This window comes from Phacochoerus africanus, chromosome 3 (genome assembly GCF_016906955.1).
Source record: "Phacochoerus africanus isolate WHEZ1 chromosome 3, ROS_Pafr_v1, whole genome shotgun sequence".
Classification (NCBI taxonomy): Eukaryota; Metazoa; Chordata; class Mammalia; order Artiodactyla; family Suidae; genus Phacochoerus; species Phacochoerus africanus.
Genome location: NC_062546.1, coordinates 73,101,888 through 73,129,737, shown reverse-complemented (window position 1 = coordinate 73,129,737; position 27,850 = coordinate 73,101,888). Strand labels below are relative to the sequence as shown.

The window sequence follows — 27,850 nt, the reverse complement described above, 5'->3', positions numbered from 1 at the left end:
CGTCTGTGTCTTTATTTCTACCTTTATGAAATATTTATCACCAATCTCTTAAGGTTTGGGTGAGAATTAAATATGTTAATATATGCAAAACACTTAGAATAGTGCCTGGCAAATAATAAGCATTCAATAAATGTTAGCAGGTGGTATTATTATTGTATCATTTTTCAAGTTGAATTCTTATTTGTACCATGGAGCCCTATGGTTTTTCTTCAAGGATGAAATAAGTGTGTGCTCAGTAACTAGTCATTTCTGATTCAATTTCTTCCCATCAAAGTTTGTTTCCCAACTTCAGTCTTTCACATGTTATGTTTGTCGGATTTGTTCATAGTTAAATAACCTTATATTAATGGAAAATGTATTCATGTAACTAATAAATGTCTCTGATGTCATACATTTTTCCACTGAATCTTTTTTAATTTTAATTTTTAAAAATTAAGGTATTATTGATTAACAATGTTGCACTAATTTCTGCTGTACAGCAAAGTGACCCAGTACAGCAAAGTGACCCAGTGACACACACACACACACACACACACACATTCCCTATCTTATGTTATCTTCCATCATGGTCTATCCCAAGAGACTGAATATAGTTCCCTGTGCTGCATAGTAGGACCTCGTTCCAAACTCCCAGTCCATCACTCTCTCCCCATTCCCCCTTGGCATCTACAAGTCTGTTCTCTATGTCTGTAAGTCCATTTTTTTTTATAGCTGGGTTCATTTGTGCCATATTTTAGATTCCACCTATAAGTAATATCATATGGTATTTGCCTTTCTCTTTCTGACTTACTTCACTTAGTATGGGAATTTTTGGTTGGATCTACGTTGCTGCAAATGACATTATTTCATTCTTTTTTATGGCCAAGTAGTATTCTATTGTGTGTGTGTGTATATATGTGTGTGTGTGTGTATATATATATACACACACACACACATATGTATGCATATATGTGTGTGTATACACATACATCACATCTTTTTAATCCACTCATCTGTTGGTGGACATTTAGGTTGCTTCTATACCTTGGCTATTGTGAATAGAGCTGCTTTGAAAATAGGGGTGCATGTATCTTTTTGAATTATAGTTCTGTCCAGATATATGCCCAGGAGTGAGATAGCTGGATCATATGGTAGTTCTATATTTAGTTTTCTTTGAGACGTCAATAATGTTTTTCATAGTGGTTGTCAGTTTACATTCCCACCAACAACACAGGAGGGTACCCTTTTCTCCACACCCTTTCTAGCATTTGTTATTTATAGACTTATCAATGACGGCCATTCTGACTGGTGTAAGGTGGTACCTCATTGTAGTTTCGATTTGCATTTGCTTAATAATTACAGATGCTAAGCTGTTTTTCATGTGCCTGCTGGCCATCCATATGTCTTCTTTGGAGAAATGTCTATTTACATCTTCTGCCCATTTTTTGATTGGGTTGTTTTTTGCTATTGAGTTATATGAATTGTTTCTATATTTTGGAGGTTAATCCCTTGTTGGTTGCATCATTTACAACTATATTTTTCCATTCTGTAGGTTGTCTTTTTGGGTTGTTTGTTTTAATTTTTTTTTTATGGTTTCCTTTTCTGTGCAAAAGCTTGTAAATTTGATTAGGTCCCATTTGTTTATGTTTATTTTTATCTCTATTGCCTTTGGAGACTGACCAAGAAAACATTTGTACAGTTTATGTCAGAAAATGTTTTGCCTATGTTATCTTCAAGGGGTTTTATGGTATCATGTCTTATGTTTAAGTCTTTAAGCCATTTTGAGTTTATTTTTGTTCGTAGTGTGAGGGTGTGTTTCTAGTTACATTGATTTACATGCGGCTGTCCAGCTTTGCCAGTACCACTTGCTGAAGAGACTGTCTTTCCCATTGTATATTACTGCCTCCTTTGTTGAAGATTAATTGACCATAACTGTGTGGATTTATTTCTGGGCTCTGAATTCTCTTCCATTGATCTGTATATCTGTTTTTATACCAGTACCAATGTAATGAAAAAATCTTAAGATTATGTAAATAATAATTAAAAATAAAACATTTATCACCTAAAATCATCTCTTGCACCCCTGGCAATATGTACACATTTTGAATCATTGCCTTGTAAGAAAACTTTCTATAGGTGACTTCAAGGGAATATTTAGATGGGCCACTGTGCCCATTTAAACCTAGTAGCAGCAGAACAAAAGATGGCATGAACTTGGCCATACAAGATATGGTAAAACCGACGCAAGTGAATTCTCAGGTGCCAGTAATTGATAATGTAGAGACACTTAACATACTACTGCTTTCTCTAACATTTAAAGTTTGAGGTGCTACTGTATAAAATAGATGTTTAAGGAAAACCTACTGTAAAACATAGGAAAATCTACTCAATAGTTTGTAATAACCTATATGGGAAAAAAGGATGGATATATTTATAAGTGTGAATGATTCACTTTGCTGTACACCTGCAAAGACGTTCTAAGTCAACTATACTCCAATAAAATTAAATTTCAAAAAAAATTTTGAGATGCTTACAGGCCAAGAGAATGACTTTTTCACCAGGACTATAAATCCTGCAAGAAAATTGAATAAGAAGAGTCTCTCTATCCTAGAATTCCATCACACCCTTGTAAGTTGAATATAAGATACGTATACTAAATTTTAACTGAAGATAATAAATCTTAGTATAGAGAGTAATAGTTAAGAGCAGTCAATTCTAAATTATAGTAATATAAAATAAATTTCTAGTTCTTTAAGAGGCTTAAATACCAAATATATGTATTCTCCCATTGCTGAGAAACTGAAATATCAATGAATATCAATGAATAACAACAGGTATGAAGTTTTGATTCTGAGATTGCTCCCATTAACTACTGTTCTCTTCTCAGTTTTCTTATGCAAAAGACCTTTCATTTCAGCGATAACTGAACATCAACCATGGTTATCTTATTTAGAGTAATGCTCATAGCTATAAAAATTCTCTAAAATCACATGAAGCATCACAAACTAGTTTATTTATCATTATATAGAAGTTCCAAAGAAATTTTCTACTTGAACTCTCTGTACTCTCTGCAACTTTTCTCTAAGTAAAAATTATTTCAAAACACAAAGTTTACTAAATAAAACAAAGTGAGTTTTCCTGGCCTGTGCTTAGATTTTTTCAATATGGTGATTCAAGACCCCCAAATTCTCCCAATTTTCATTTTCATCCTTCCATAAGGGCCCATTTACTGTTTACTCCCAGCCAGTTTACTAGGAAATAGGCCTTGTCAGGAAAGCACTCAGTGGTTAATTGTATTGGAGGGGGAGTAGTTCTCATTGTTTCTACTCACTTTCCATTGGTCTAAACTAGTCACATGACCACTCTCAACTTCAAGGTAGACTGAGAAATGCAGACTGGAGATGTGCCTGAGAAAGAGAAGAGAGAATTTGGTGAATGACCACCAGGTTCTGCCTTCCTCCCATATATCAATTTACCACTGTCTTCCAACACTTAGAAATACATTTGTAGACCTCCTCAAAGGAGATAACCAAAAGTTCTGTCCAGTTACTGCTTCAAGTTCTAATTCCAGAATCTTTAGTGATAAAAATCTTTCTCCATCAGACCAAATCTTTCCCCAGGGGGCTAAGAATTTAGAACTTGAAAAAAAGAATCTCTGTTCTGCTTTTCCCAACACATGCAATATACAATGGCAGAGCAAGAACTTTATATCTGGAAGTAAACAAACAAACAAATGAACAAAAGCTATCTCATTTGTAAAGGAAAGAAGGGTAAATGGCTAACAGTTACTAGAACAAAGTGATGATTTGTCCTGGCTCTCCTGGTTCTTCTTTCTGGGAGAATTCCCTGTGTCCATTGTTCTCCAAGGTTTTTGGCTCTGCTTTCTGGAAGCTCTTCCTTCTCTGTTCTCTTCCATGGGCCACATGTGAAGTGGGCATTGAAGAGAATGGCCTCCTTGAAGGTCGTACAGCCTTCATAATCCAGTTTTTGTGGAGTATATAGGGAATTCATGGATTGAATAGAATCATGGGGCTCTTAGGCAGGGCTTCTGTTTTCTATGGGAATACAGTTCCCTCAGAATCTTAGTAGGCATCCATCTAATCCTTTCTGTCTGTTGCATGTGTCAGTGAGCACAGCCTGACATCAAAGTTCTTTTTTAGAGAGAGTTCTCACACTCATGTCTCTTTTTCTCTGCATCTGTCTCTGTCTCTTTCTCTCTGTATTTTGTTTCTCTCTTTCTTTCTCTTTCTACTGTTTTATCCCCCCACTTCACTCTCTCCATTCAAAGTATTAGAAAATTCCTGTTTAGTGAAATGGTACTATTTATGAGAGTTTCTACTTTAAATGATCAAAATATAATTTTAATTATAAATTCCTTCTTTTTTTGTTTTATAATAGAATATGTCTATTATGCTTCTTCAGGAGAAAGAACAATAAAGCTTTTAAACAAATTTGTTCCAAAAGCACTATTGTGTGATTATTGTGTATTTAAATATATATGGGTAATAGAAGACATGAAAATTAATAGCACATTAACTCTGAAAAAGTTGAGCTCACATCATAGCATAAACACAAAGTGTTTCAATATTAAATATTTTGTTACAGTTGCAGTTGTTATTTCAACATTGTAGATAACCCTGAAACACAGAGGTGTAAAGCAATGATTTTTTTGTATGCTACAGAATCTGGTCAAAAATTCAGATAACACACAACAGGAACAGCTTGTTTCTACTACATCATTTGAGGTCTCTGCTGGGAAGACTTGAAGGCTAGGGTGACTCAATGACCGGAAAAAGGAATCAACAGGATATCTTCACATTTACAATATTGGTGATTTGATACTGGCTGTCTGCTAGAACCTCAGCTAGTCTGTCAGCTAGAATACTTATGCAGCCTCTCTCTGTGGTCTCTTTGTATGCGATGATTAGGGCTTCTTCCCAACATAGTGACCTTTTTTTTTTTTTTTTTTGGACAAACCATAGCAAATTTACTACTCAGTATTCAGTGTCACATCATAGCACCACCCAGTGCCCAGAGCCCTTACCTTCCCATCCCCCATCTTCCTCCAGGGTATGCTAAAGTGAAAAGAAAAAAAAAAAAAGGACTCTAGATTTCTGTTCCTCCTCTGGAGGAAGGGGCCTTGGCCCTGGAAGCCTCTTTGCACAGGTTGCAGCAGGTAGGAAAGCAGACCTTTCCATGCCCAGAGACTGGGGCTCCAGGCTCCAACAAGAGAGAGAATTTGCAACCAGGAGCAGGAACAGAGCCTGTGTCTGTGGGAGAGGAGCGGCTGGGAGGGTTCCAAGAGAACTAGTGGGGAGTGCATGGTATTTTTATGCTCTAGTATTTGGATCATATAGTGTCACTTCTGCCGTATGTTTTAGTTGAGGCAAATATAAAGTTCTGCCCAACTTCAAAATGAAAAATATAGACCACTCCATTTGATAGGAGGGGTGTCAAGGTCACATGGTAAGAAGACCACATGGAATAGGAGCTATTGTTGCAGCCAAACCAACACATTTTACTCAGATACCTAATGTCCAAAACACATTTACTTCCCATTTAAATCTACTTCATTTATCTTTTTGAATGAATCTGAATGTGATTATTTTCATTATTTTCTCTTACCAAATTATGCTCTTTTAAATAATTTCAAGCCTTTTCTAAAGAAAAAATAATATAATAGTATCAAATGTCAATATTTTTCCAGATATCCAGGCACAGAAGGAATCATTCACAGCATATCTTAAAAGATGTCATTCCTCCATTGGAACAATTGGTAAGTGATCATTTCACTTTAATACTGTAATATTTATGTACTGCTACAATATAAACTACCCAGAACTCAGCAACTTAGAATAGCACACATTATTATCTCATGTTTCTCTGGGTCAAGAATCTGGGGATAACTAGCAGGGTGTTGTAGCTCAGAGTCTTTCTAAAATTTACAATCAAGGTTTAAGCTAAAATTGAGATGACATCTAGAGGCTTCACTGGGGAAGGATCTGTTTTTCAAGCTCATGAACACGGTTGTTAGCAGGATTTAGTACTTCCAGGGCTGTTCTCCAGAGGCTGCTCTCAGTTCCTTGTCACTTAGGCTTCTCCAGCATGGCAGGTTTCTTATTTGAATCATGCACACTGAGAAGGCCAGAGAGTCTGCTGGCAAGGTGAAAGTCAAAATCTCTTCCAACCTAATCGTAGAAGTGATATCCCATCAACTTTGCCACATTCTTTTGGTCAAAAGCAAGTCACTAAGTAAGGAAGATGATTCTGAGTTGGCATTCTCTTTTGACAAACAAAGGAGCAAGATATTTTCTCTATATCTCTATTTGTTCCTCCCCTGTAAATCAGAAACATAATCATCAGGGGATTATGTAGATTATGAGGATAGGGTAGAGTGGAGTATGGAGGGAAACCCATGTACAGAGACAAAAAAAATTCCACCATCCTCCAGTAGAGTGACAAAAGGCTTAGGGGTAAGACAACCATTACCCAACTTTGAAAAGAAGCACTGAAATAGTACCAACCCATCCTGACTTGGCATCATATGGGCAAGGATATAAAGGCAATCTAACCAATCAGGGGGATAAAAAAAAAGCAATTCTCTTTCTTTTGCCTAGCACAAAATAATTTACTTGGTGCCCAGAAACTTGTAAGGCTGATTCCTTCATTTTCTTTGCATCTCTGTTCAAATAACATCTTTTAAGGTAGGTCTTCTCTAATCTCCCCTAAATACAAATGAATGAATAACAGTAAAAACAAAACAACAACCAAAAAAAACAGAAAAAAAAACAACATTTCTGTCTATACTTCTCCTTTTTTCTCACCCTAGTTTGATTTTCTCCATAGAATTTACCACCATGTGGCATACCATACAGTTTCTTTTACATGTTTGTCATCTCATCAGAAGGTTCTGTGATAGCAGGGATATTGTCTCCTATGTTTGCAACTCTTGCCATGATTATAACAATTGCTAGAACATAGTAAAATATCAGTAGATATGTGTTAAGTGAGTGCATGAATAAAATAGTTAATGCTTTTTTTTTAACTTTCAAATTCATAATACAGAGAGCTATACTTGTGTACTTTCTCTTCACTCTCTCATTGTATCTTGAAGGGCTCCATATCATTCTAGCACTGAAATCTCCCAAGCTGAGTCCATCATCGCCTTCTTCCCAAATTAATTCCTCTTTCCATTGAGCCTATCTCTATTAATAGCAAACATTTATGTAGGCTTAGAACACATTTTCTCTATATCCTTTATTTTCTTATGGCCCTTAACATAAGTCAACATTTTCTGAGGTGGTTCTCTACAATGGATTTGGTGCCCTTGTTGTTTTTCTTTTTCTTTTTCTTTTTTTTTCCTCCAGGTGTACAGGCACACTTTTTCCCAGACTTTCAAATGCTTCTGGTCTCACACCACTGTTTTCCACCATGCCTCTCCCACTGATCCTGTGAAGTAAGTCTACATCCACCGTCTTTAAACAGTACCTTCATTATTCCATTCTTTTTTTGTCAGAACTTTGAACAGCTTCCTATTTTCTATAGCATCAAGTTTTATAGACTTCTCTCACAGTCCCTAATTTACCTTACTTATTATCTACTCCCAAATACATACCCTCAAGCCAGCAATAGTAACATGATTAAGATGTGGCTCTCACCCTGAAGGAGCTTAGATTTTCTGTAACAATTATAGTTTCTTCATCCCAGCACTCTTTTGTGTTGTTCACTCTTATTTCATGGGTAATAGACTTGTTCCATGGCTATACTGTAAATGCTTTGAAGTTAGGGGTCATGACTTGTATTTTCTCTATTATATCATACTTTCCCTTTACAACTTACATTGCTTCTGGCACTACTGTTTGTTCAGAAAAGACATGCTTGTCAATTGATTTAATAATAAGATATTAAAGATTTATTTAAATAATATTGTTGATTACAAATATTAATAAATACATGACTGCTATTTATAGTGAAAGCCAACTTTTAAAACTTAATTAGATATAATAATCTCTTGTTTTAGCTTGTTCAACATTAATTATTTAGATCTCAACTTAGAGGCTATTTTCCCTGCAAGGTATTTCTCTGACTCCTCAACTTTGAATCAGGTAGCCCTTCTTTATTCTGCCTTCCTATAGCAGTTTGGACTTGCCTCTATCTCTAATCACACTAAGACTGCCTGTTTCCATTTACATCTCTCTCACTGCACTTTAAGGTATTTGAGGGGAGAACTATGCTTCTTCACTCACTGTTTTATTACTAAAACTTTATATAAGGCCTGACATAGTGTAGCTATATGGTGAATAGGATGGTAATTGTGTTTCTTCTCTATAAATTTGTCTTACAGAACCAAGTAGGTGTAAATAATTATAAAGAGCTTTAAGTACTGCACATGCAAATGTTTCTTTGAAGTATTTGATGAAACATGGCAAAAGTTAGACTGAACATAGAGCTACATGAGTGTGTGTATATGTGATAAAAATATATATGCAATTTTACATAATTTTGTATGTGCAAATGTTATGCAATTATATTTGAAAAATAAGAATTCTCATCACGGCTCAGTGGTTAATGAACCCAACTAGTGGAGTTCCTGTCGTAGCTCAGTGGTTAACAAATCTGACTAGGAACCATGAGGTTACTGGTTTGATCCCTGGCCTCACTCAGTGGGTTAAGGATCTGGTGTTGCCATGATCTGTGGTGTAGGTTGCAGACGCAGCTCGGATCCCAGGTTGCTGTGGCTCTGGTGTAGGCCCGTGGCTACAGCTCTGATTAGACCCCTAGCCTGGGAACCTCCATGTGCTGCCGGAGCGGCCCTAGAAAAAAACAAAAAGATAAAAAAAAAAATGAACCCAACTAGTTACGATAAGGACATGGCTTCCCTAGCCTGGGAAATTCCGTATGCCGCAGGTGTGGCCCCCCAAAAAAAGAAGAAGAAAAATGCCTTAAGGGTCTCAAAAATTTTATATGAAATATATATTAATTATGATTCTAATATTAAAATTATGGTTACTACTTAAATTTAATAACTCATGGTATGTTTGAGCTATATGGCTAGTATTAAAAAAAATTAGAATATTCTGAAATGGTTTTCTCAATTATCCTTTCTAACTTTAAGGTTATTTGTTGGTTTTGCTGTCCTATAATTGTCTGTCTTGACTCTGCAGCCTCAATTCTTAATAAAGGAAACTCTTAATATCCTAAATTATGGACAGTTTAACTAACAGAAAATACTTTGTGCTCAATACTTTATTTTAGCTTAGATAACTTTGGAGAAGTAGCATTAGGAAGTACTGCTAGATAAAAGATAAAAGCAAGAATTTGTTGAGCTCTTTAGCTTGCATTCTCTTTAAATCTCTTTCTCTGCATCTCCCTTATTCTCTCTGCCCTCCTCTCTCTCTCTGTCCCTGTCTCACACAACAGACACAGACACAGACACACACACACACACACACACACAGGCCCGCATGCACACACATATACTAAAGCTCTATAAACTCTTTTGGAACTACTGACCAATTTCCTTCCTATTCCTGACTTGGGTTTCCCTGGATCCTCTCTTTGGGTCCTTGTTTATCTTTCTCTGTCTGTGAACACAGGTTGTATTCAACTTTTATTGATCAATTTCTACTTGAATTAAATTGCTTATTTAATGTCATTTTAAAGACAGAAATGTTTTTCTTTCTCCCACAAGTCTTAAGAATTACTCCACTATGATAAGTAATATCAAAAACAACCACCAATTCCCTTAAACAACAAATTCTGATGAAATTTTAATTGTTAACTACTGTTTACCCTAAGAGTTGAATTATTTTCCAGAATCAAGTTGTCTTCATATTTGACTGATATAAAAATACATTATTTTTACCTAGATTCACATATTTTTTTCTCATAAATCTGCATGTTCCATCTGTCTATCTCTAAAACTCTTCTTCCTTCCCTCACACCTGCTTCAGTGTTACCTTTGGAATCATCCATGGGTTCTTGCAGTGGTTTCCCTTGCTACTATTTACCAGGAGGAACTACCATATATAGGGTACACCGAAACACTTTAGAAAATAGTAAAATCCTTTAAATTGATATTATTACTCATTATTTTTACCATATGAATCTTTGAGCTTATTTATATCCCACATTTTGGGCTGTATTAAATCTCATTTCCTTCATCTCATAATTAGAACTTCCTTGTACATTATCCAGCAATCATGAGAGAGTTTGGCTTTAAGCACAACTGGCAAAAGTATCCCATTAAGTACGCTCCCTCTAGAGATAAATGATTCATTTTATGAAAGTGGAGTCTGCCACGGTGGGTGCTCCAATTGATATTGTTGTCACCCTTTGGTAACCATGCTTTACCTCTCAGTATCCCCTTTTATAAAATAGGTTGTGATCAATGGGTTAAATAGAAACATAATGTATTCCTTTTGCATATTGGCAAAAATATATTCCTATTGGAGTCTGCAGTCTTATGGTGGAAACTACCCAGTTCACTGACAGCTGACGTCATTTGTGCCACTTGGTATGCAAATCCATATGCTATGGATGCAAGAGACTAAATTATTTTCTGAGAAGCCGTGTTGTTGCTTAACTAGTTCTATAATGTGGCAAAGAATTTTAAACGTGAAGTGTCAAATATACTAATATGTGTTTGTTCCCTGATCTTGAGTGTTTCATATTAAAACTCTTCATAAGACCTAATTATTTACAGGGCATTTTCTCTTTTCCTCATAAAGAAGTGTCCAAGAAAAAATAACCCTGTTTATAGCATGTTAAACCTTTATCATCTTTATTTTTATCAAAAGAGTATAGGACGTGTCTACAGATAACCCTGCAGGAGTCAAAAGCCTGTGGCAGGTTTTAGAGAATCATCTGCTACCTCCTGCGCTAGAAGGATTTGGAGGCCAGAGCTCAGGAAGTTGCCATGGCTTGGGGGCAAAGCAGGCTTTTGCAGATAAACCTTAAGTCACAGATTCTACCTTTTGGAGCCAGATATAATTTTGTGGATTAATTAATACTTGTGAGGGCTCTGAGGATGAAAGACATTGTAAACATACAGTGTTTTCTTATGTTAAAACAAAAGGCAGCCCCTTTTGGCGAATAATTCTATTGATCAGACTGTGCTTTCCTTAAACTGCAAAAATTTCATCTCTTCAGACTTTTAAAATTCTACTTTGTTAAGATAAAATTAGGTTTTCTGAAAAGACATCCTCCCAGATCTTCAAGATGGTAGTATGTTAATAATGTTACATAATTTAATAACACTAACACAAACCATCTCCAAGTTTTCAGTGTTTTAAGTGCCCTTCCTTGACTCAAGCAATAATGTGTTTTTTAATTCCAATATTTGTTGAGGCCATCCCTGTGCTGGGCACTGTGCTGGGTATGGATATTCAGTGATATGCTAAATAGCCATGTCCTTTTCTGGATGGGCTGTCATTTTAGAGGTGAAGAGAAGTATTAAGCAAGTAAAGAAATACAACATTCTATGAATGTGAATTACACACCATGCAGACAAATAAGTTTCTTTGAAAGAGGGAGAGCCTACCTTGGATGAAATAGTCCAAGTCTCCTTCAAAGACCTATTTAAATTGAGATTTGCAGGGCAGATAGTTTGTTAAGCAAATAACTGGAAGAAGTATGATGCAAACAGAAGTGCAAGAGTCTGGAGGTCGGAACAAAGTTGTTAACATTTGGAAAACTACAAGAACGCCATGCAGGCTAGAATAGAGAAATAAGTCAGGAAGTGTGGGCAGAGGAGGGCAGTGTTCAGATCCTGATGGGCCTTTAGGTGATGATAAGGAGTGGAGAATCCATTAAAACACAGAAACAGTTTGCAATAACTTCTCCCATCCAGACCTACATTTGAAATTCATTTAACTCTAGAGTAGAGAAGAACACACACACTACAACAGCAACAAAGGCTATTGACATTGAGCAAACTTTTCTTTCCCAGTACCTTGACTAAAATTAGGTTATAATAAAACAGTTGAATTATGCTAATAGATTTCTAAGACAGTGACATGGCCATTTTCACTGGAGTCCAATGACAAGCAAAGAAGGAGCAGCCTATCGAGGACACAAAGACATAGAAGTCAGGAAGAAGAGAGAAACAGAGGAGGAAAAAGGAGAGGTGATATCCAGGAGAAGCCTCTGGAAGACTGAAATTATGGAGACAAAAAGAGGTGCCCTAATCAGCCCATTTCCCAAACAGAACCTGGATTTTTTAGTGGTGACCAAATGAAACACACTGGTTAAAAGATGAAAGCCTCAGGAAAAAGGCTATGGGGGTTCTTAAACATCAAATAGAAGTTTTTGAAAGATGATATTTTCATGAGTTAAGAGTAAATAAATCAGATACATGTGGGTAAAATTTCCCTTCAAATACACAGAGGTTTACAATGATGGAGAAAAGCACTTGGCAAAACATAATACATACTTTGCCAAACCCAGAATATGAAAACCAGTTCAAGACCTTCCGCAGAACCCCAAAACTCAACCTTTTATCTTATCCTGAATGTAAAAGAGGGAGAAGACTCCTGAAACTATTGAGCAATATATGCATTATGGGGTATAAATAAGTTGCAATGAGCAAACCATGCCTAACTCTAAGACCCAAAATTAAGGTCAGCTTCTCCAGAATGTCTTTGAGAATGCTGTTAGTCCTTTACAGGCACCACTCGTGTATGACACAGCATCATTTTTCTTTACTTTTCTTCTGTTCTTCTTTTCATGTAATTATTGTAATCCAACTTGAGAATTTTGGTTTACCACTTTTTAAAAGTATGCACACAGTAAATTGTGAGCATACATTAGGCAGAGATATTATACTTCATGCCTTTAAAAGCATCCTATTTCCTTCTCCAGCTGTATGTAAGGTAGTTCCAAGATTGAGCATTTACATTTTTTTAAATTAGTACTTTACATGTTGTACAATAAGCTGGCTTTTGAAGGTGATTTCTTTGCTTGCTTTTCTTTCTGTTTCCAATGGATTATTTCCCCAGCATGTCCTCACACATGGTCAGCAGATCTGATACAACAAGAAAGCTTGAGCCAGTATAGACATAACTGGAGACTGAGAAGAACAATGTAAGTGATGGGTCCCAAAGAAGAAAACTGAATAAACTGAAGACACTCTTCAGAGAAGGAAAGCTAGTGTAGTTATATACGATGACTAAGTTTTAGAGATTGACTCTACCACATGGCAATTGTAGTTAAAAGAACTGTTGTAGTTAATAAATAAGACTGTGCAAATTTTCTATAAGAGTAGACCTTGTGTATTCTCTCTATACAAAAAAAAAAGATTAAATAAGATAATTATGTGAGGAAGTGGATGCATGAAATAGCTTGACTGTGGTAATCATTTCACTATGTTTATATAAATCAAAACATCATATTGTACACTTTAAACATATACAGTTTCATTTAACATAAAAACAATTTTAAAATAGAAAGCCAATGCAAAGAAGACAGACAAAAATTTCTATGTCTGTGGATAGTGGAGAAATCAAGAGATTTAAGAAGGAAGAGAAGCATCATTTAAGGGTAAAGTGATGTAATCAGATATGTCCTCATTCTGTGCTTTATAATAGAAATTATCAAAAGAAAGATTACCGGCAAAGTACTGTGAGCTATTAAAAATTTAGAAAAAATGTAGCAAGTGCCTCATTATTAAATAGGAAAATAATTAAATGCCTAATCTGTTTGAAACTTATAGCAGTTCACATTTATAGTTATAGAGAGTTAGTGTAAAGTTCTAGGAGGCCAGTCAGTTATACAGAAACTTTCATAGACTGGTGCTACTTCAGAGGGCTCTCCCCACTTCAGTCTGGGGCCTGTCTCAGTTTGGTGGATCTGGAAAAAAATTATATTTATCAGTATTATCAATGTTTACAGAGACGATGATCCCAGCATTATCTCACAGTAACCAAATTTGTAAGAATCTGCGGTATAAACTATAATTCTTATTTATAAACTTATAACAGTGGATATAGTGATTCTGTGTATTTGTCACCCACATTCTACATGAGAACTAGGAAGCTGAATTCGAGTCAGAGTGTTGCCAGTGAACACAGAATCAGAACAAAGGGGAAAAGAGCAACGACCTAAATACATTGCAGAGCAAGAGACTCTGTGGTTCTGACATTAAAAGCTAATCCCTTCTCATGAAAATCTGGTGAAAGCCTCATAGTCAGTTCATTTACATTTATAAACATGTATTTTGACAGAATTCCTTTGGTGAACTTGTGTAGATGAAAATCTATTGTTTTCAGTTCTACTTCTTTTATCTGAACTCCACGAAGCCTTCACATTAAAAAAAAAAAAAATTGCAATGTCTGTACTTACGGTTACAGGCTGGTCTTTCTGCCACGATTGTTAGCATTAATCACAGGTTGTCTTCTACTCTCTTGCCTTGCTTCTCACTTCCAACTTAGGTTGATAAACAGGTGCCATCTGGATATCCCACTGCCATTCATTCTCTTCATCTGTATCTCAGCACAGTTGTGTATGCTGAGTACTTCCTCAGTGCTAGCAGACTGGCCGGCATCCAATCTGGACAAATTGCTGATCTTTTCTGCCACTTAACATCAAATAGGGCTTCTAAGGAACACTGGACAAATAGCTTAAGAAGCTAGATTCAGCATCTAAAGATTGGTTGGCTTTTCTTAAGTATACATAGTTAAAGGAGTGCTACTACCTTAAATAACTTCAAGTTGGCCTGAAACTTGGCCTATAGTTACCTAAGCATAGGCCAAAAGCTATACATAATTTTGTAAATTACTAGAAGCAAGACTGTCTGAGTCCTAGATTACCAGCATACTCAACTAACATTAATTTATAGATTATTCTCTCTTCAAACTATGGGATTAACATCAAAGAGGAATAAAGAATTAGAATAATTAATATGATACCACATCCAAACCCACTATAAAATACATAGCAATCTTCTTCTTGCCCTGATACTTCTTTTATCAGGAATAATTGATTCCTAGTGCCTGTACATGGTGAGGTATTTCAAAGTTTGATGTCAAGGAATAATAAAGTAATCGAGTGTACCTCATAGAAACTTTGCTTGCCAGCATGAGACTTAAAATAATGCAGAGCTTTCAGCGTAGGAAGCCTGATTGGAGTTTTCTATGTCTGGGCAAAAGCTTGCCTCAGTCTCTGAGATGGCTGGAGGGGAGTATGAGATCTAGTCCCCAAAAAAGAGAAACAGGAGGATCTTGAACTATAAACTCACAAAGATGTAAGTATACATAAAATAAAATGTAGGCAAAGCTAATGAATAGATGTATCTAACTACAAAAGAGGCACCACTAAACATGATGATTCTGAAAGTTATCTAAGAGAGCTTCCTTAGATTCTTCTATGCTTGTGGAGAACATGCTGAAATAAGTTCTCTGAAACCATAGCTATGTGAAAAACACAATATTATGATTATCATAAATCATCATTATTATATTTCTCATTATTTATTACAAGATGTATTCATCAAGTATATTTTGAATGCTAAGTATTGTGCTATGTATTGGGAATATAATAATAAACAATTTAGGAAAGAGCTCATCTTATGTTAGAGTGAGTCTTGTAAATAGCCAATTCTTCAGCTGATGAAATTTTAGAGGTTTGGACAATTCATCTCCAAATGTCTCTTCCTTTCATGTTCCTTTCCTATCCTGCATTTTGTGGCTTGCCCAGTTTCCTATAAAAATTTAAATAGGCCTTTAAATAGCCATTCATTCATCCACTCATTTCTTCAAACAATATTTATTATTGTGGCTATTTATGCCATCAGTACACTATTGCTAGGAACCAGGGTGTGAAGGGTAGAGTCACAGCATAGGTGCAGGCACAACTGAGTATATGGACAACTACAATATGATCCAACAAGCCCTGTGATAGTGATAATGACACAATGAAAATAAAGATTCAGGATAGGGCACCTAAGAGAGATTACAGAGGACACATGGACAGATATATTACATTTTAAATAGATTTAATATATTTAGGAGTTTATGAGATGGAGTCATGCTGGAAGTGAAGTTTTATAGTTAGAGGGAAAGCATATAGGGTGGCATGGGGGGGTGTGTTTTTTTGCTATTAGGCAGGTGACTTCTTAAAAGCTTTTAGCACATAGCCCGGAAGTAACGGTTGTTGGCAATTCACCAATATGAAAAGATGGGACATAGGGTAAGAACTTGGGATGGGGGTTGTTCAGGAGAGGCAGGTGAAGGTAGAAATAGGACACTAAGACATTAAAACATTTATTACAGACTTTTCTGGGAGTCACCACATCATAATATGCATTGTGTACTTATTTACCCTAGAACTCCGTGAAAACCTCTGTGGAGTGATAAGGAATTACTGAATCTCCTTTAAGATGTGTGCAGCTCTATTAGCAATGAAAGCTAATAAATACAAATAGAGAAGGAAACAAACACACACCATGAAAGAAGCTAATGAGACTGTGCTCCTATAGCATTTTCTGGTAACTGAAAGAAATTCTGGTTCAACCAGCTGTTACCTGGTTGTATCCAGTTTTTCTTGCTCCCAGGCATCAAGCAGGTACAAGAGGAAGTAGAAATGAGGAGTGAAAAGGAAGAACTTTTCCAAGAATGATCGGTAAAATTAAGGAAGCCATTAAATTTGTCTTTGTTTTACCACTTTAATCAATTTTGTAAGCAAGTGACTTCAGTGCCCAGAAGGAAAAGTAGTAAAGGTGTATCACTATCTAACAAATCATTCACATTATTCTTTGTAATCTTTCTTTTAGATATTTAACAGCTGTAATGACTATGATCTTGCAGGCACTTCCCATAAGCTATATATGCATTATTGATGAAGTTCTATGACTGGAAACTTCCATCACTGCAATGACTGTTGGAAAGCGCAGGTTCATTCAAACGAATAATGCATAGGAGTTTGTCACAGTTTTAATATATGCATTCTTCTTGCAGATGGTTGAAAAAGAAGGTTATCTTCAAAAAGCTAAAATTGCAGATGGAGGAAAGAAACTAAGGTAATAAAGACTCTTCAATTCACTTTTATATAACTATTCTAGTTCCCCATCTCCTCAATTTCTGTCACTGCTATTGCTTGGAAAGAAAGGCCCCATGGTACAAGACTAGAATATTCCCCTCTGCTATCATTATGATTAACATTATTTTAATATGATTATAGTTTTACAATGAAGCACTGTGTTTTATTTTATTGCACAGAGCATATAAATGAAATGCTTCTTGTGTTCCTAGGACTTGAATCTTTAAAAAGATGCAAAGAAATAAGATAATGGATCTTGATTTCTAGGATTAACAGATTAGGGAATGAATGGACTCATTTTGCAGTATATAAAAATCTCCCTACAATACATTGGGGGCATAGTTTTTTGAAGGATGAAGCATTTGAAATACATTTGTTGCTCAGTCATTTGAGGAAAAAATAAAAGGAAAATAAAGTCATCTGATAGATAAAAAGTTGGAAGTTGCTGCATTTGGGGATGAGATGAACACAGGGTAGATGAGAAAACTTAGAAAAACTAATAAGATTTTCCTAGACAAGAGTAACAGAAAGCTTGGAGAAAAATTTAAGGTCAATAAGAAAGTAGACAAAAGATGCAAGGTAACTTTTATATATGGGATATTTGGAAATAATAATCTCCATTTTAGTATTTTTCCTATTTCTCATGTAGGTATTATTATAGACTTAACTTTATGCTAGGTTATGTGGAAGCTGCAGAGGTATGTAGAAAGTGTTCACAATGGGAGACAAGGTATTTACTTATGACTATATTATTAACACTTAATACCATAAAGGATAAATGTACTAATTAACTACAAGATGGGACACATAAATTGTATAGTACAATTCACTACTAGTATGGAACTCTGGCCAACACTAGAGAATGAAATATGTTTTGTTTGCTTGCTATAATGGAGTAAGTATATATTTATTTAAAATAAATACAATAGAAGAAAACAATCATTTATAATTCTACTACCTAAATTAGCTATTTCAGTTTTAAAGAACAAACTCTGATTTCTGCCAAATTGTTTTATTCTGGAATAGCGACCTTGAATCCTCTCCTAGACTGTTCCTCTGTGGTAACCCTGCAGCCATCCTCCCTTGAGGGGTCCAGGAGGAAGATGCACAGGAGATAAAATCAAATGCAAGGCTGCTTTCTCTATTGTGTATGGAATGGATGGTCAACAGGGACCTTCTCTATAGCACAGAGAAGTCTACTCAGTGTTCTGTGATAACCTATACGGGAAAAAATTTTGAAAAAGAATGGATATGTCTGTGTGTATAACTAAATCACTTTGTTGTACAGCAGAAGAAGTTAACACAACATTGTAAATCAGCTATACTTCGATAAAACAAACAAAAAAACCCAAGACTGCTTTTAGAGACTGGGCTAGTTCCTGCCCCAGTGGAGAACCTGGCTTAATGTGTTGGGTTCTGAAAGGGCAACAGGAGGGATTCTTTGACTAACCCAGCCTAGCGCCTCCTTTTGCCTGGACTTCATTCTTAATTATATCAGCTCATGGAAGGAATGCGGAGGGTGTAGCAATAAATCTTCTGAAGATGAGGAAGTCAGAATCTTTTCTTATCTTACTAGCCATGTAGACAAAAAAATCCAAAGAGGGACAGAAAAGGACCCAAGGACTTGCCTAATTATCACTTCAGCTTTTCACTGGGGATTGGTAGGAGAGAGGAGGTGACAGCTTTGTTTAGTCTTAGGCCTCATGCAAGGAAGAGGAGAAGATCTAGAAGGAATTCCAAGCAAACAAGATGATGTCCCACTATAGTGGTATTGTAAACCTTCCTTGTGCATGAGTCATCCATAAATCACCCTCGTAAAATGTTTTCTTAGAAGGTGGTGTCAAGCAGAGAAGTAGAATAGGGCCTTTTCCCCAACCAACTCATGTTAATACATTTTTTTTTTTTAGGTAGTTTCATTCAGCATGTGTACCATTTTGTATTTGTTTTATTTGCTGTTTCTTTAATCAGCTTGTATACCATTTCTGTGTTCTAGCTGAAATACATGTAAACATTAGTTTGTACTCTGTTTTATTGTTATTTCAATCAGTTTGCATACAATTATGCATTCTTTCAGCTTTTTTCATTTAAAGTTTTATAAATTTTAGTTTTCCTTTGTTTTTGTTTTTAACCTCAGGTACACAGAATTGAGTTGATTATATTCTTGTGTGTGGCCTTATATTATCATCATTCTAGGGAAGACCCCTAGCTGGTTTTATTTTATTCTTAGTCTCCAGTGCCTACTTCAATCCTCTGTAGAATGTGTGTTCTTTAAATCCACCTTCCATATATTTGTTGGGCGATATGTGTGGCATTCTAGAAAACAGTACGTATGTGAATGTGTTCTAAATTGTACTAGCCTTTTAAGTTATAATCCGCATTCTGTTTCAGACTACTTTTATTCAATGTTAGTTAATTAGGACATCTATCTATATCTACATATTTAAAACAACTTCATTTCTTCCAACTGCTTCCCATTTTGCCATGTGTGCACACACCCAATCTTACTTACTCAGGCTTCTATGAGTGGGTATCTAAATTGTCCCTAACTCCTTCCATCTCAAACAGCATTGCTGTAAACCACACATACCTGTCTCCTTACCAGCCAGTTAGGATTTCTCTCTGGAGAAATTCAGGTGTGAAGGATTGTTTGGTGGTAAGGTGCACACAGTTATAAAAATTCATTGGGGGTGTGACAGACTTTCTCCAGAATGAGTGCATCAGTTCACACTGCCTCTGCAATGCAGAAGGGGTCACCTTTTGCCATAATCTCATCAGAACACAACATTATTAAACTCTCAGTTTTGCACGTTGGTGGCTATAGGGCATTACTTCTTTTTATTGTCACATTTATTTTTATTCTTCTGATTGGTGTTTCAGTTAAACATCACCTCACCTATTTAGAGTCGGTCAGGTTCTGCATTTCAAGATTTTCCTATGCATAAACTTTGACTATTTTCTATTGTTACTCTTTTTTTTTTTTTTTTTTTTTGAGAGAGAGCTCCTAATATACTTCAGATATACTCCAGGTAGGAATGCTTTGTCAGCTTTAGACTTGCAGATATCTCCTTCAAGTCTCTTATTATTTACCTTACTGATGAAAGTCATCATGACCAGCAATCTTTAAATTTGATCCATATTTATTCATAATTTTATTCTTTATTGTTTGTGGGATTTGTTTTATTTTTATTATAAGCACTTTACAAATAGAAAATTTTAGACACAGAATGTTGAATAACATACAATATCCCACATGTTGATAGGACTGTAATGTACCAAACCATTTATACACTCCTCTTTTATTTGATTTTTAAGGTGATTCCAGTTTTATATGAAAATAATTATAATTACAGTAAACTTCCTATAGCTTGTCAATTTTTCTTTTATATTATCTTAATTATTATTCTATTATTATCTTAATCGTAAATCTCAATGACTTGATTAAACCACATGGCCATTTTTTTAAAAAATGACTTATGTTTTGCCATAATGCTTACCTAAGGAGTCTGTATATTTTTGTAACAAGAAACAAAATGGTCAGGTTAATCATAATCTTGAAAAATTGTGTAGTTTTGTCGTTTCCTTTTTGGCGCAGCAGAAACAAATCTGACTGGTATCCATGAGGATGTGGGTTCAATGCCTGGCCTCGCTCAGTGAGTTAAGGATCCAGTATTGCCATGAGCTGTGGTGTTGGTCACAGATGCAGCTCAAATCCCTCATTGCTGTGGCTGTGGTGTAGGCTGGCAGCTGTAGCTCTGATTAGACCTCAAACCTGGGGACTTATATACAGGTGCTGCCCTAAAAAAAAGCAAAAAAAAAGTTCAGTTTTTATCCCATTGATAATTTAGTATCTATTAAATAGTATACCATAGTTGCTGTAATTTGTATTTCTTATGTAATATTTATTTTCATTGCCTTTTCATTTTTTATCAAGGTACTTTATCCCTTCATACATTTTAATGAGTTAATAGCAATAGTAATGGATGCCTGCTCTGTCAAGTACTTAACTAATTGCTTTACCAGTAATACTGAAATAATACTCTAAAATAAGCTGTGTTATTGTTTTCATTTTACAAATGGAGAAACTTGGTTACGTATATCAACCTTTCCTTCTCGAAATCCTTTTTTTTTTCTCTTTCCTTCTAAGAAAAAAATTTTCTTTTTAAGAAAAGTTGGACCTACCTCTGAATGCATCAAGAGTGGGTAGAAGGAAGTAGAACTCTTTGGCTCTATCTTATATTCATGAAAGGCCATAAGTTTTACTTTATTTTGAAGTTATAGATATTTCCTCAGACAAGATTAAAAGCTGAATACATTTCATTGTGAATATTGAAAATATACTTCTCTGATGAAGTATAGGAATTCCTGCATTTTAGTTCTTCTAACCCGAAAAGCAAATTAGCTCAAGTCTCTCTGAGGCTTCTGAAGACCTTAGTGAAAAGTTCTTTTCAATTATTTAATTTCCAAAAGCCCCTGACAGCATGTAAGCTACTTCAGTAGCTTATCTCTCCTTCTACACCTTCCACTTCAAGCCTAGCCCTCTGTTTCACCTCATTTGTGTCTCTGTATTTTTTTTTTTTTCACATTTGGTTTTTCACTCTGCTCTGCTCTCCAGAGGGACATGAGAGGAAGTACTTGAGTGTGAAAAGAGGTACATGGAAAGAAATCAAGTAAAGAGAGTGCAGTGTTATGTCTACTAGTGTCCTAGAGCCCATAGCTATTAAACCTTTGTTTTTATTCCTTTTTTAAAAAAAAACAGTTGTTATACTGTTTAATAGACTTCCTGTAGATCATGATACCAAAGTACTCACTTGATATAAACTTTTTTTTTTTTTTAGCACTTTCTGCTCAGGATACCAATGAATTATTCCAGGCTGAATCTGTCTCTCTTTTTATGTTCAGCAGTGAGGATTTGAGGGAAGGTTTGGAGAGTATGGAATACACAAGTTAATTTGTAAAAGGTAGTTTTAGTTTATAATTCCCAAACTATGCTCTCTTATAATTTCCACTTCTAGTAACTTTTGAATATATAAAGCTTTTACATTTCTTGCAAGAGTGACAAAGATGTGTGTATTTGTATATCAGTATCTCTTTGGCCCTTTTTTTAAAGCAGAGGCAAATTACAAGAAGCTTTAAACTCTAAGACAGAAGAAATAAGTTGCTCGCTTAAGTTTGAGAACTAGAGCATATAACAATGTCTGAGTGATTTTTCAGTAAATCATTCAAGGATATAAGAGTAAATCACTCCCACACCCACCAAGTGCTGTGGAATCAAGTCAAATTCAATGTGATCAAGTCAGATAACAGAGGCCAGCAGCCCAAGGAGAGCCTGAAATTTACAAAGGAAACTCAGGTATATTTTCCTCTTGACTTTTTGGTTTGCCACTGTCGTTACTAAAGGAGACACAACGGAATGTAAGAGATAAAGCTTTGATTTTAGAGAAATAGGTATGTTAAATCTGAGCTCAAGCTAACAGTTTTTTATAATGGTTAAAAATGAATATTTTAAGGCCTGTTTTCCATGAAGCTTTTTTCGAATAAGCAAAATTGCTGTTATTATGTGCTGCCATCTGGTGTCCATTCTGTAGAATGCAAAGTTGGTTTTTTTGGTTTTTTGGTGTTTTTTTTTTTTTTTTTTTTTTTTTTTTTTTTTTTTTTGCCTAAGCTGATGTCCACATTGAGGGTTTTTTGAGGGGTTTTGGTTTGGGTTTTGTTTTTTGTTTGCTTGCTCTTTGTTTGATTGTTTCGTTTATTTGTATGTTTTACTTTCTACCTGTACAAGTCAGGATTTGTTTTAGGAAGTTCTCTGAAGTGTCTCACTTGGAGAGACTATCCCATTAGGTACATTGTTTGTAACGAATTGTCCTTATTAAAATTCAGTTCTAACTCCTTCCTAATTATATTAAGGATCTTCCCCCTTCCCCTTAGATATGATTTGTTTCGTGACAAAAAATTAAAATAAATACTTGAATTTCTTGTCTCAGAATCTGTTTCCTTTACTGAACTACTAGCAACAGTATCAATCTTTTACCTAATTGTTACATGTTAAGTCATTCAGAGACTGTCTTACTGATTCCTGGAATCTCTGGCTTACTGAAGTTTGATATTCTGACCTATGTGTCTTGCTTAACCCTCAAGTCTATCCCTCAGCTTGTTTTTTAACTCTCTGTGCGGAAAAAAAAAAAAAAATGCCCTCAAAGTTAAGATGATGAAATGTTGATGAATTAATTGGCTCTCGCTGATGGGTGAAGGTAGGGATGAAAGGGCTTGCAGTTCAGCCTTGCAGAACAGCCCAGGACAGACTAAGTAGTGGCCTTGCTCCAAGGAGTTCAGAGTACCTCTTCACAACAGTTAGGTGTCTTCCTCTCCAGAGTCCATCACGAGGCTCTGCATAAATATGTCCAGTATGACCAAGGGGGCGCTGCGTGCTTCTTGCTCCAGAGACAGTTGATACAGCAGAATGAGTGGCTTTCAAGGTCCCAGAGACTTGGCCTGCATCCCATATTTATGACTGTGATCCCTTTGGGTAGAATGCGGCCTCACTAAGCCTCAGTTTTTTTTTATCTTAAGTGTGGGGGATATCAACTACCTCCTAGTTCTGCTTGGAGGATTAATTTATTTCCATGTTCATTACCTGTCTCTCCTGATTAGAGAACTGGTTTGGGGATTAAAGTGCTTGATACAGACAATATACCAGGTGCCATACCTAGCATAGAGCAGGAATCAATGCATGTAGAACAGCTCATCTTATTAACACACATCTGAGAAGTGAGGGAGCCTGCTAGAGAAGGCTCAGATATTACCACTAGAATTATACACTAGAGAAAATACAGTCAGCCAGGAGTGTTAGATACTTTTAAAACAACAATAGGAAAGACAGGCCAAACTCTTGGTAACTAAGGAGTGAAAATGGGAAATGCAAGAAGCAGGTGCTTTTGTAGCCCTTGTTAGTGAATAATGGTAAACACGGAGCAGGAAGAATCTAGATGTACGACTCTCCTGAAATTTGAGAGCCTAAACATTCTTTCACTCAAAAACATTTACTGGAGTTCCTGTCATGACACAGCGGAAATGAATCCGACTAGGAACCATAAGGTTTCAGGTTCGATCCCTGGCCTCATTCAGTGGGTTAAGGATCCATCATTGCAGTGAGCTGTGGTATAGGTCGTAGATGTGGCTTGGATCTGATGTTGCTGTGGCTGTGGTGTAGGCTGGCAGCTGTCGCTTGATTGGACCCCAAGCCTGGGAACTTCCATATGCTGTGGGTGGGGCCCTAAAAAGCAAAACAAAACAAACAAAAAAACAAAACAACAATAACAAAAAACATTTACTGAATACTCACTAAATGTCAGATACAATGCCCTGCAGTGCCCAGAAGGAAAAGCTCAGGAGGTCAGGGATAGTGTTCCCCTCTTCAGGGGTGCTAGGGAGGTAGAGTAACATTTTTCCATTCTGAAAATTGCTTCATCCTTAAACAGTCTCTTTTAAAAGTTTCGCTGAAAACTGAGACAGTCACCTGTCCTGCCTTAGCTCTATAAATTTGAAGGAGCTGCTCACTTCCTGAGTTGGAATGTACTGAACAACAGTCACCTGTAAGAATTTGGTTGCATATAGAAATCATTAAAAGTTCAAGTCAAAGCAAAACCTTGCCAGTTGACCCTATTCACACTCTCTTCAGAGCTGTCAGTGCCATTCAAAAGGCTACTGTGTTAGAGTAACTGGTGAGAAAGCCCTGCTGGTATCCTGAGAATTGCAGGCAACACAGTGGGCCAAACAGATCAAATGGGGAATGGACTAGAAAGATATTGTAAAGAAAATGGCCATGTCTCTAGAGTACTTCATTCAGAGAGGAAATTTCTGATCTAAATCATAGGTTAAAAGATGTTCCGATTAGGTGAATTCTCAGCTATTGAGGAGGCTTTTGAATCACTTTCTGGTTTTAGGCTCCCTACTAGTGCAGGTGAGTCTGCTCATCACAAACCAGAATAATCCCCTAGCAGTAAAGAGACAGAGGTGATGCCATTGTTAGAAGCACACCCCTGCTTCCTGCTTTTTATGAGGAGTTGAAAGGTCCATCATGTGACTTCTTTAAATCAGTGCAATGTCTAAGAGAAAAATAGAGCTTGGGAGTGATGGGCATTTGACTAATCCTTCTAATTAACATCAGGTAAACTAGTTAATCCATGAGTCCATTATACCTTGCCATAGGCTCTGCACATTAGTTTTTATAATTTGAGACTTAGGACCAAAACTATGGTGAAATCTGATATTTACAGTCTCCTTACCAAGAGAGTAGTATGACTGTGCATTGGAGATATTGCCAGTTTGGCTCCAGACTACCTCAATAAAGGGAACAAGGTAGCAAAGTGAGGCATAGGAATTTTTGGTTTCCCAGTTCATATAAAGTTATGTTTATACTCTTCTGTAGTCTATTAAATGTACAGTAGAAATATGTTTTAAAAATAATATAATAATATATATTATTTTTATACATAATGTATAAAATTAAGGTATATATATCATAATTCAAAAACATCATATTGCTAAAACATCATTTGAACCTTCAGTGAGTAATAGTCATTTTGCTGACAGAGGGTCTTGCCTCCCTGTTGATGACTGCTGACTGATCAAGGTGGTAGTTGCTGGAGGTTAGGATAGCTGGGGAAATTTCTTAAAATGAGACAGTAATGACATTTGCCACATAGATCAATTCTTCCTTTCATGAATGATTTCTCTATACACGCCATACTGGTCAGTGATATTTTACTCATAGTAGATCTTCTTTCACAATTAGAGTCAGTCCTCTCAAACCATGTTGCTGCTTTATTAACTAAGTTTATGTAGTATTCTAAATTCTTTGTCATTTCAGCAATCTTCATAGCATCTTCACCAGGAGTAGATTCCATCTCAAGAAAACATTTTCTTTGCTCATCCATAAGAAACAACTCCTCATCCATTCAAGTATTATCATCAGATGTAGCAATTCAGTTACATATTAGGCTCCACTTTTAGTTCTCTTGTCTGTTTCTACCACATCTTCAATTACTTCTTCCACTGAAGTCTTGAACTCCTCAAAGTCATCCATGAGAATTGGAATCAATTTCCTCAAACTCCTGTTAATGTTGATATTTTGGCCTTTCCCCGTGAATCAGGAATTTTCTTAATGTCATCTAGAATGTTAAATTCTTTCCAGAAGGTTTTCAATTTATTTTGCCCAGATCCATCAGAGGAATCATTCCTATGGAAGCTATAGCCTTACAAAAAATATATTTCTTAAATAATAGGACTCCTTGATCTATGGGCTGCAGCATGGATATTATATTAGCAGGAATAAAAAATAATTAATCTCATTGTACATCTCCATCAGAGCTCTTAGGTCACCAGGTGCAATGTCAGTGAGCAGTAATATATATATATTACACATACATATGTGTGTGTGTGTGTGTGTGTGTGTATTTTCTTTTTCTGAGCAGTAGGTCTTGATAGTGGACTTAAAATACTCAATAAGCCATGTTGTCAGAAGATGTTCAGTCACCTAGGCTTTGCTGTTCCATTTATAGAGCAAAAGCAGAGTGGATTTAGCATAGTCTTTAAGGATCCTAGGAGTTTTAGAATGGTAAATGAGCATTGGCTTCAACTTAAAGTCACCAGCTGCATTAGCACCTAACAAGACATGCAACATGTCCTTTGAGGCTTTGAATTCAGACATTGGCTTCTCCTTTCTAGTTCTGAAAGCATTAAATGGCATCTTCTTCCCATATAAGGCTGTTTTGTCTACATTGAAAATCGGTTTTTACTGTAGCCACCTTAGTTAATAATCTTAGGTAGATCTTCTGGACAGCTTGCTGCAGCTTCTACATCAGTACTTGCTGCTTCACTTTGCACTTTTATCTTATGGGGATGGCTTCCTTAATCCTCATAAACCAAACTCTGCTAGGTTCAAACTCTTCTTCTGAAGTTTCCTCACCTCTCTCAACCCTCCATAGAGCTGAGGAGAGTTAGGACTTTGTTCTGGATTAGGCTTTGGCTTAAGTGAATGTTGTGTCTGGTTTGCTTTTCTATCTAGACCACTAAAACTTTCTTCATATTAGCAATAAGGCTGTTTTGCTTTATTACCACTCATGTTCACCAGAGTAGCTCTTTTAACTTCCTTCAAGAACTTTTCCTTTGCATTCTGCTTGGCACAAGAGACCTAGCTTTTGGCCTGTCTCAGCTTTTGACATGCCTTCCTCAATAAGTTTAATCATTACTAGCCTTTGGTTTAAAGTGAGAGACAACTCTTCCTTTCACTTGAAAACTTAGAGACCATTGTAGGGTTGTTAATTGGCCTAATTTCAATATTGTTGTGTTTCAGGGAAAGAAAGGCAGGGAAAGGCCAGTTGGTAGAGCAAATCAGTTTATGAATTAAGTTTGCTGACTTCTTTGGGCATGGTTCATGGAACCCCAAAACAATTACAATGAGTACCGCAAACATCACTGATCACAGTTCACTCTAACAAATATAATAGTAATGGAAAATCTTGAAATATTTCAAGAATTACCAAAATGTGACACAGAGACACAAAGTGAACAAATACTGTTGGGAAAGTTATGCCACTAGACTTGCTCAAAACACGATTTCCACAAACCTTCAATTTATAAATATACAATATTTGCAAAGCACAATAAAGTGAAGCATGATAAAATGAGGTATGTCTGTACTCCTTAATCTTTAAAAAAAAAGAAGCATAAATTATTGAACAGATTTCAGGCTTCAGAATCAGAGAAACTGGGTTTGACTCTAAGGATGGCTAAGTATATGACTAACTTACCTAAACTCTCTGAACCTTGTTTTCCATGT

At 36.0% G+C, this 27,850-nt stretch overlaps 1 protein-coding gene across 9 annotated transcripts in view; it reads left to right on the top strand.

The window, feature by feature from the left end:
• ARHGAP15 (Rho GTPase activating protein 15) overlaps nt 1–27,850 on the top strand; it is a 619,215-nt gene that overhangs the window by 69,327 nt on the left and 522,038 nt on the right. For 6 of the 9 annotated variants that reach the window (XM_047772001.1, XM_047771999.1, XM_047772002.1 and 3 more), the window contains exons 3-4: nt 5,687–5,755; nt 16,932–16,993. In XM_047772001.1, coding sequence (XP_047627957.1) covers nt 5,687–5,755; nt 16,932–16,993 — 131 coding nt within the window. Of the gene's footprint in view, nt 1–5,680; nt 5,756–7,346; nt 7,436–12,977; nt 13,063–16,931; nt 16,994–27,850 lie in introns of those variants that run through there. The other 3 variants (XM_047772006.1, XM_047772008.1, XM_047772000.1) reach the window with 3 other exon arrangements.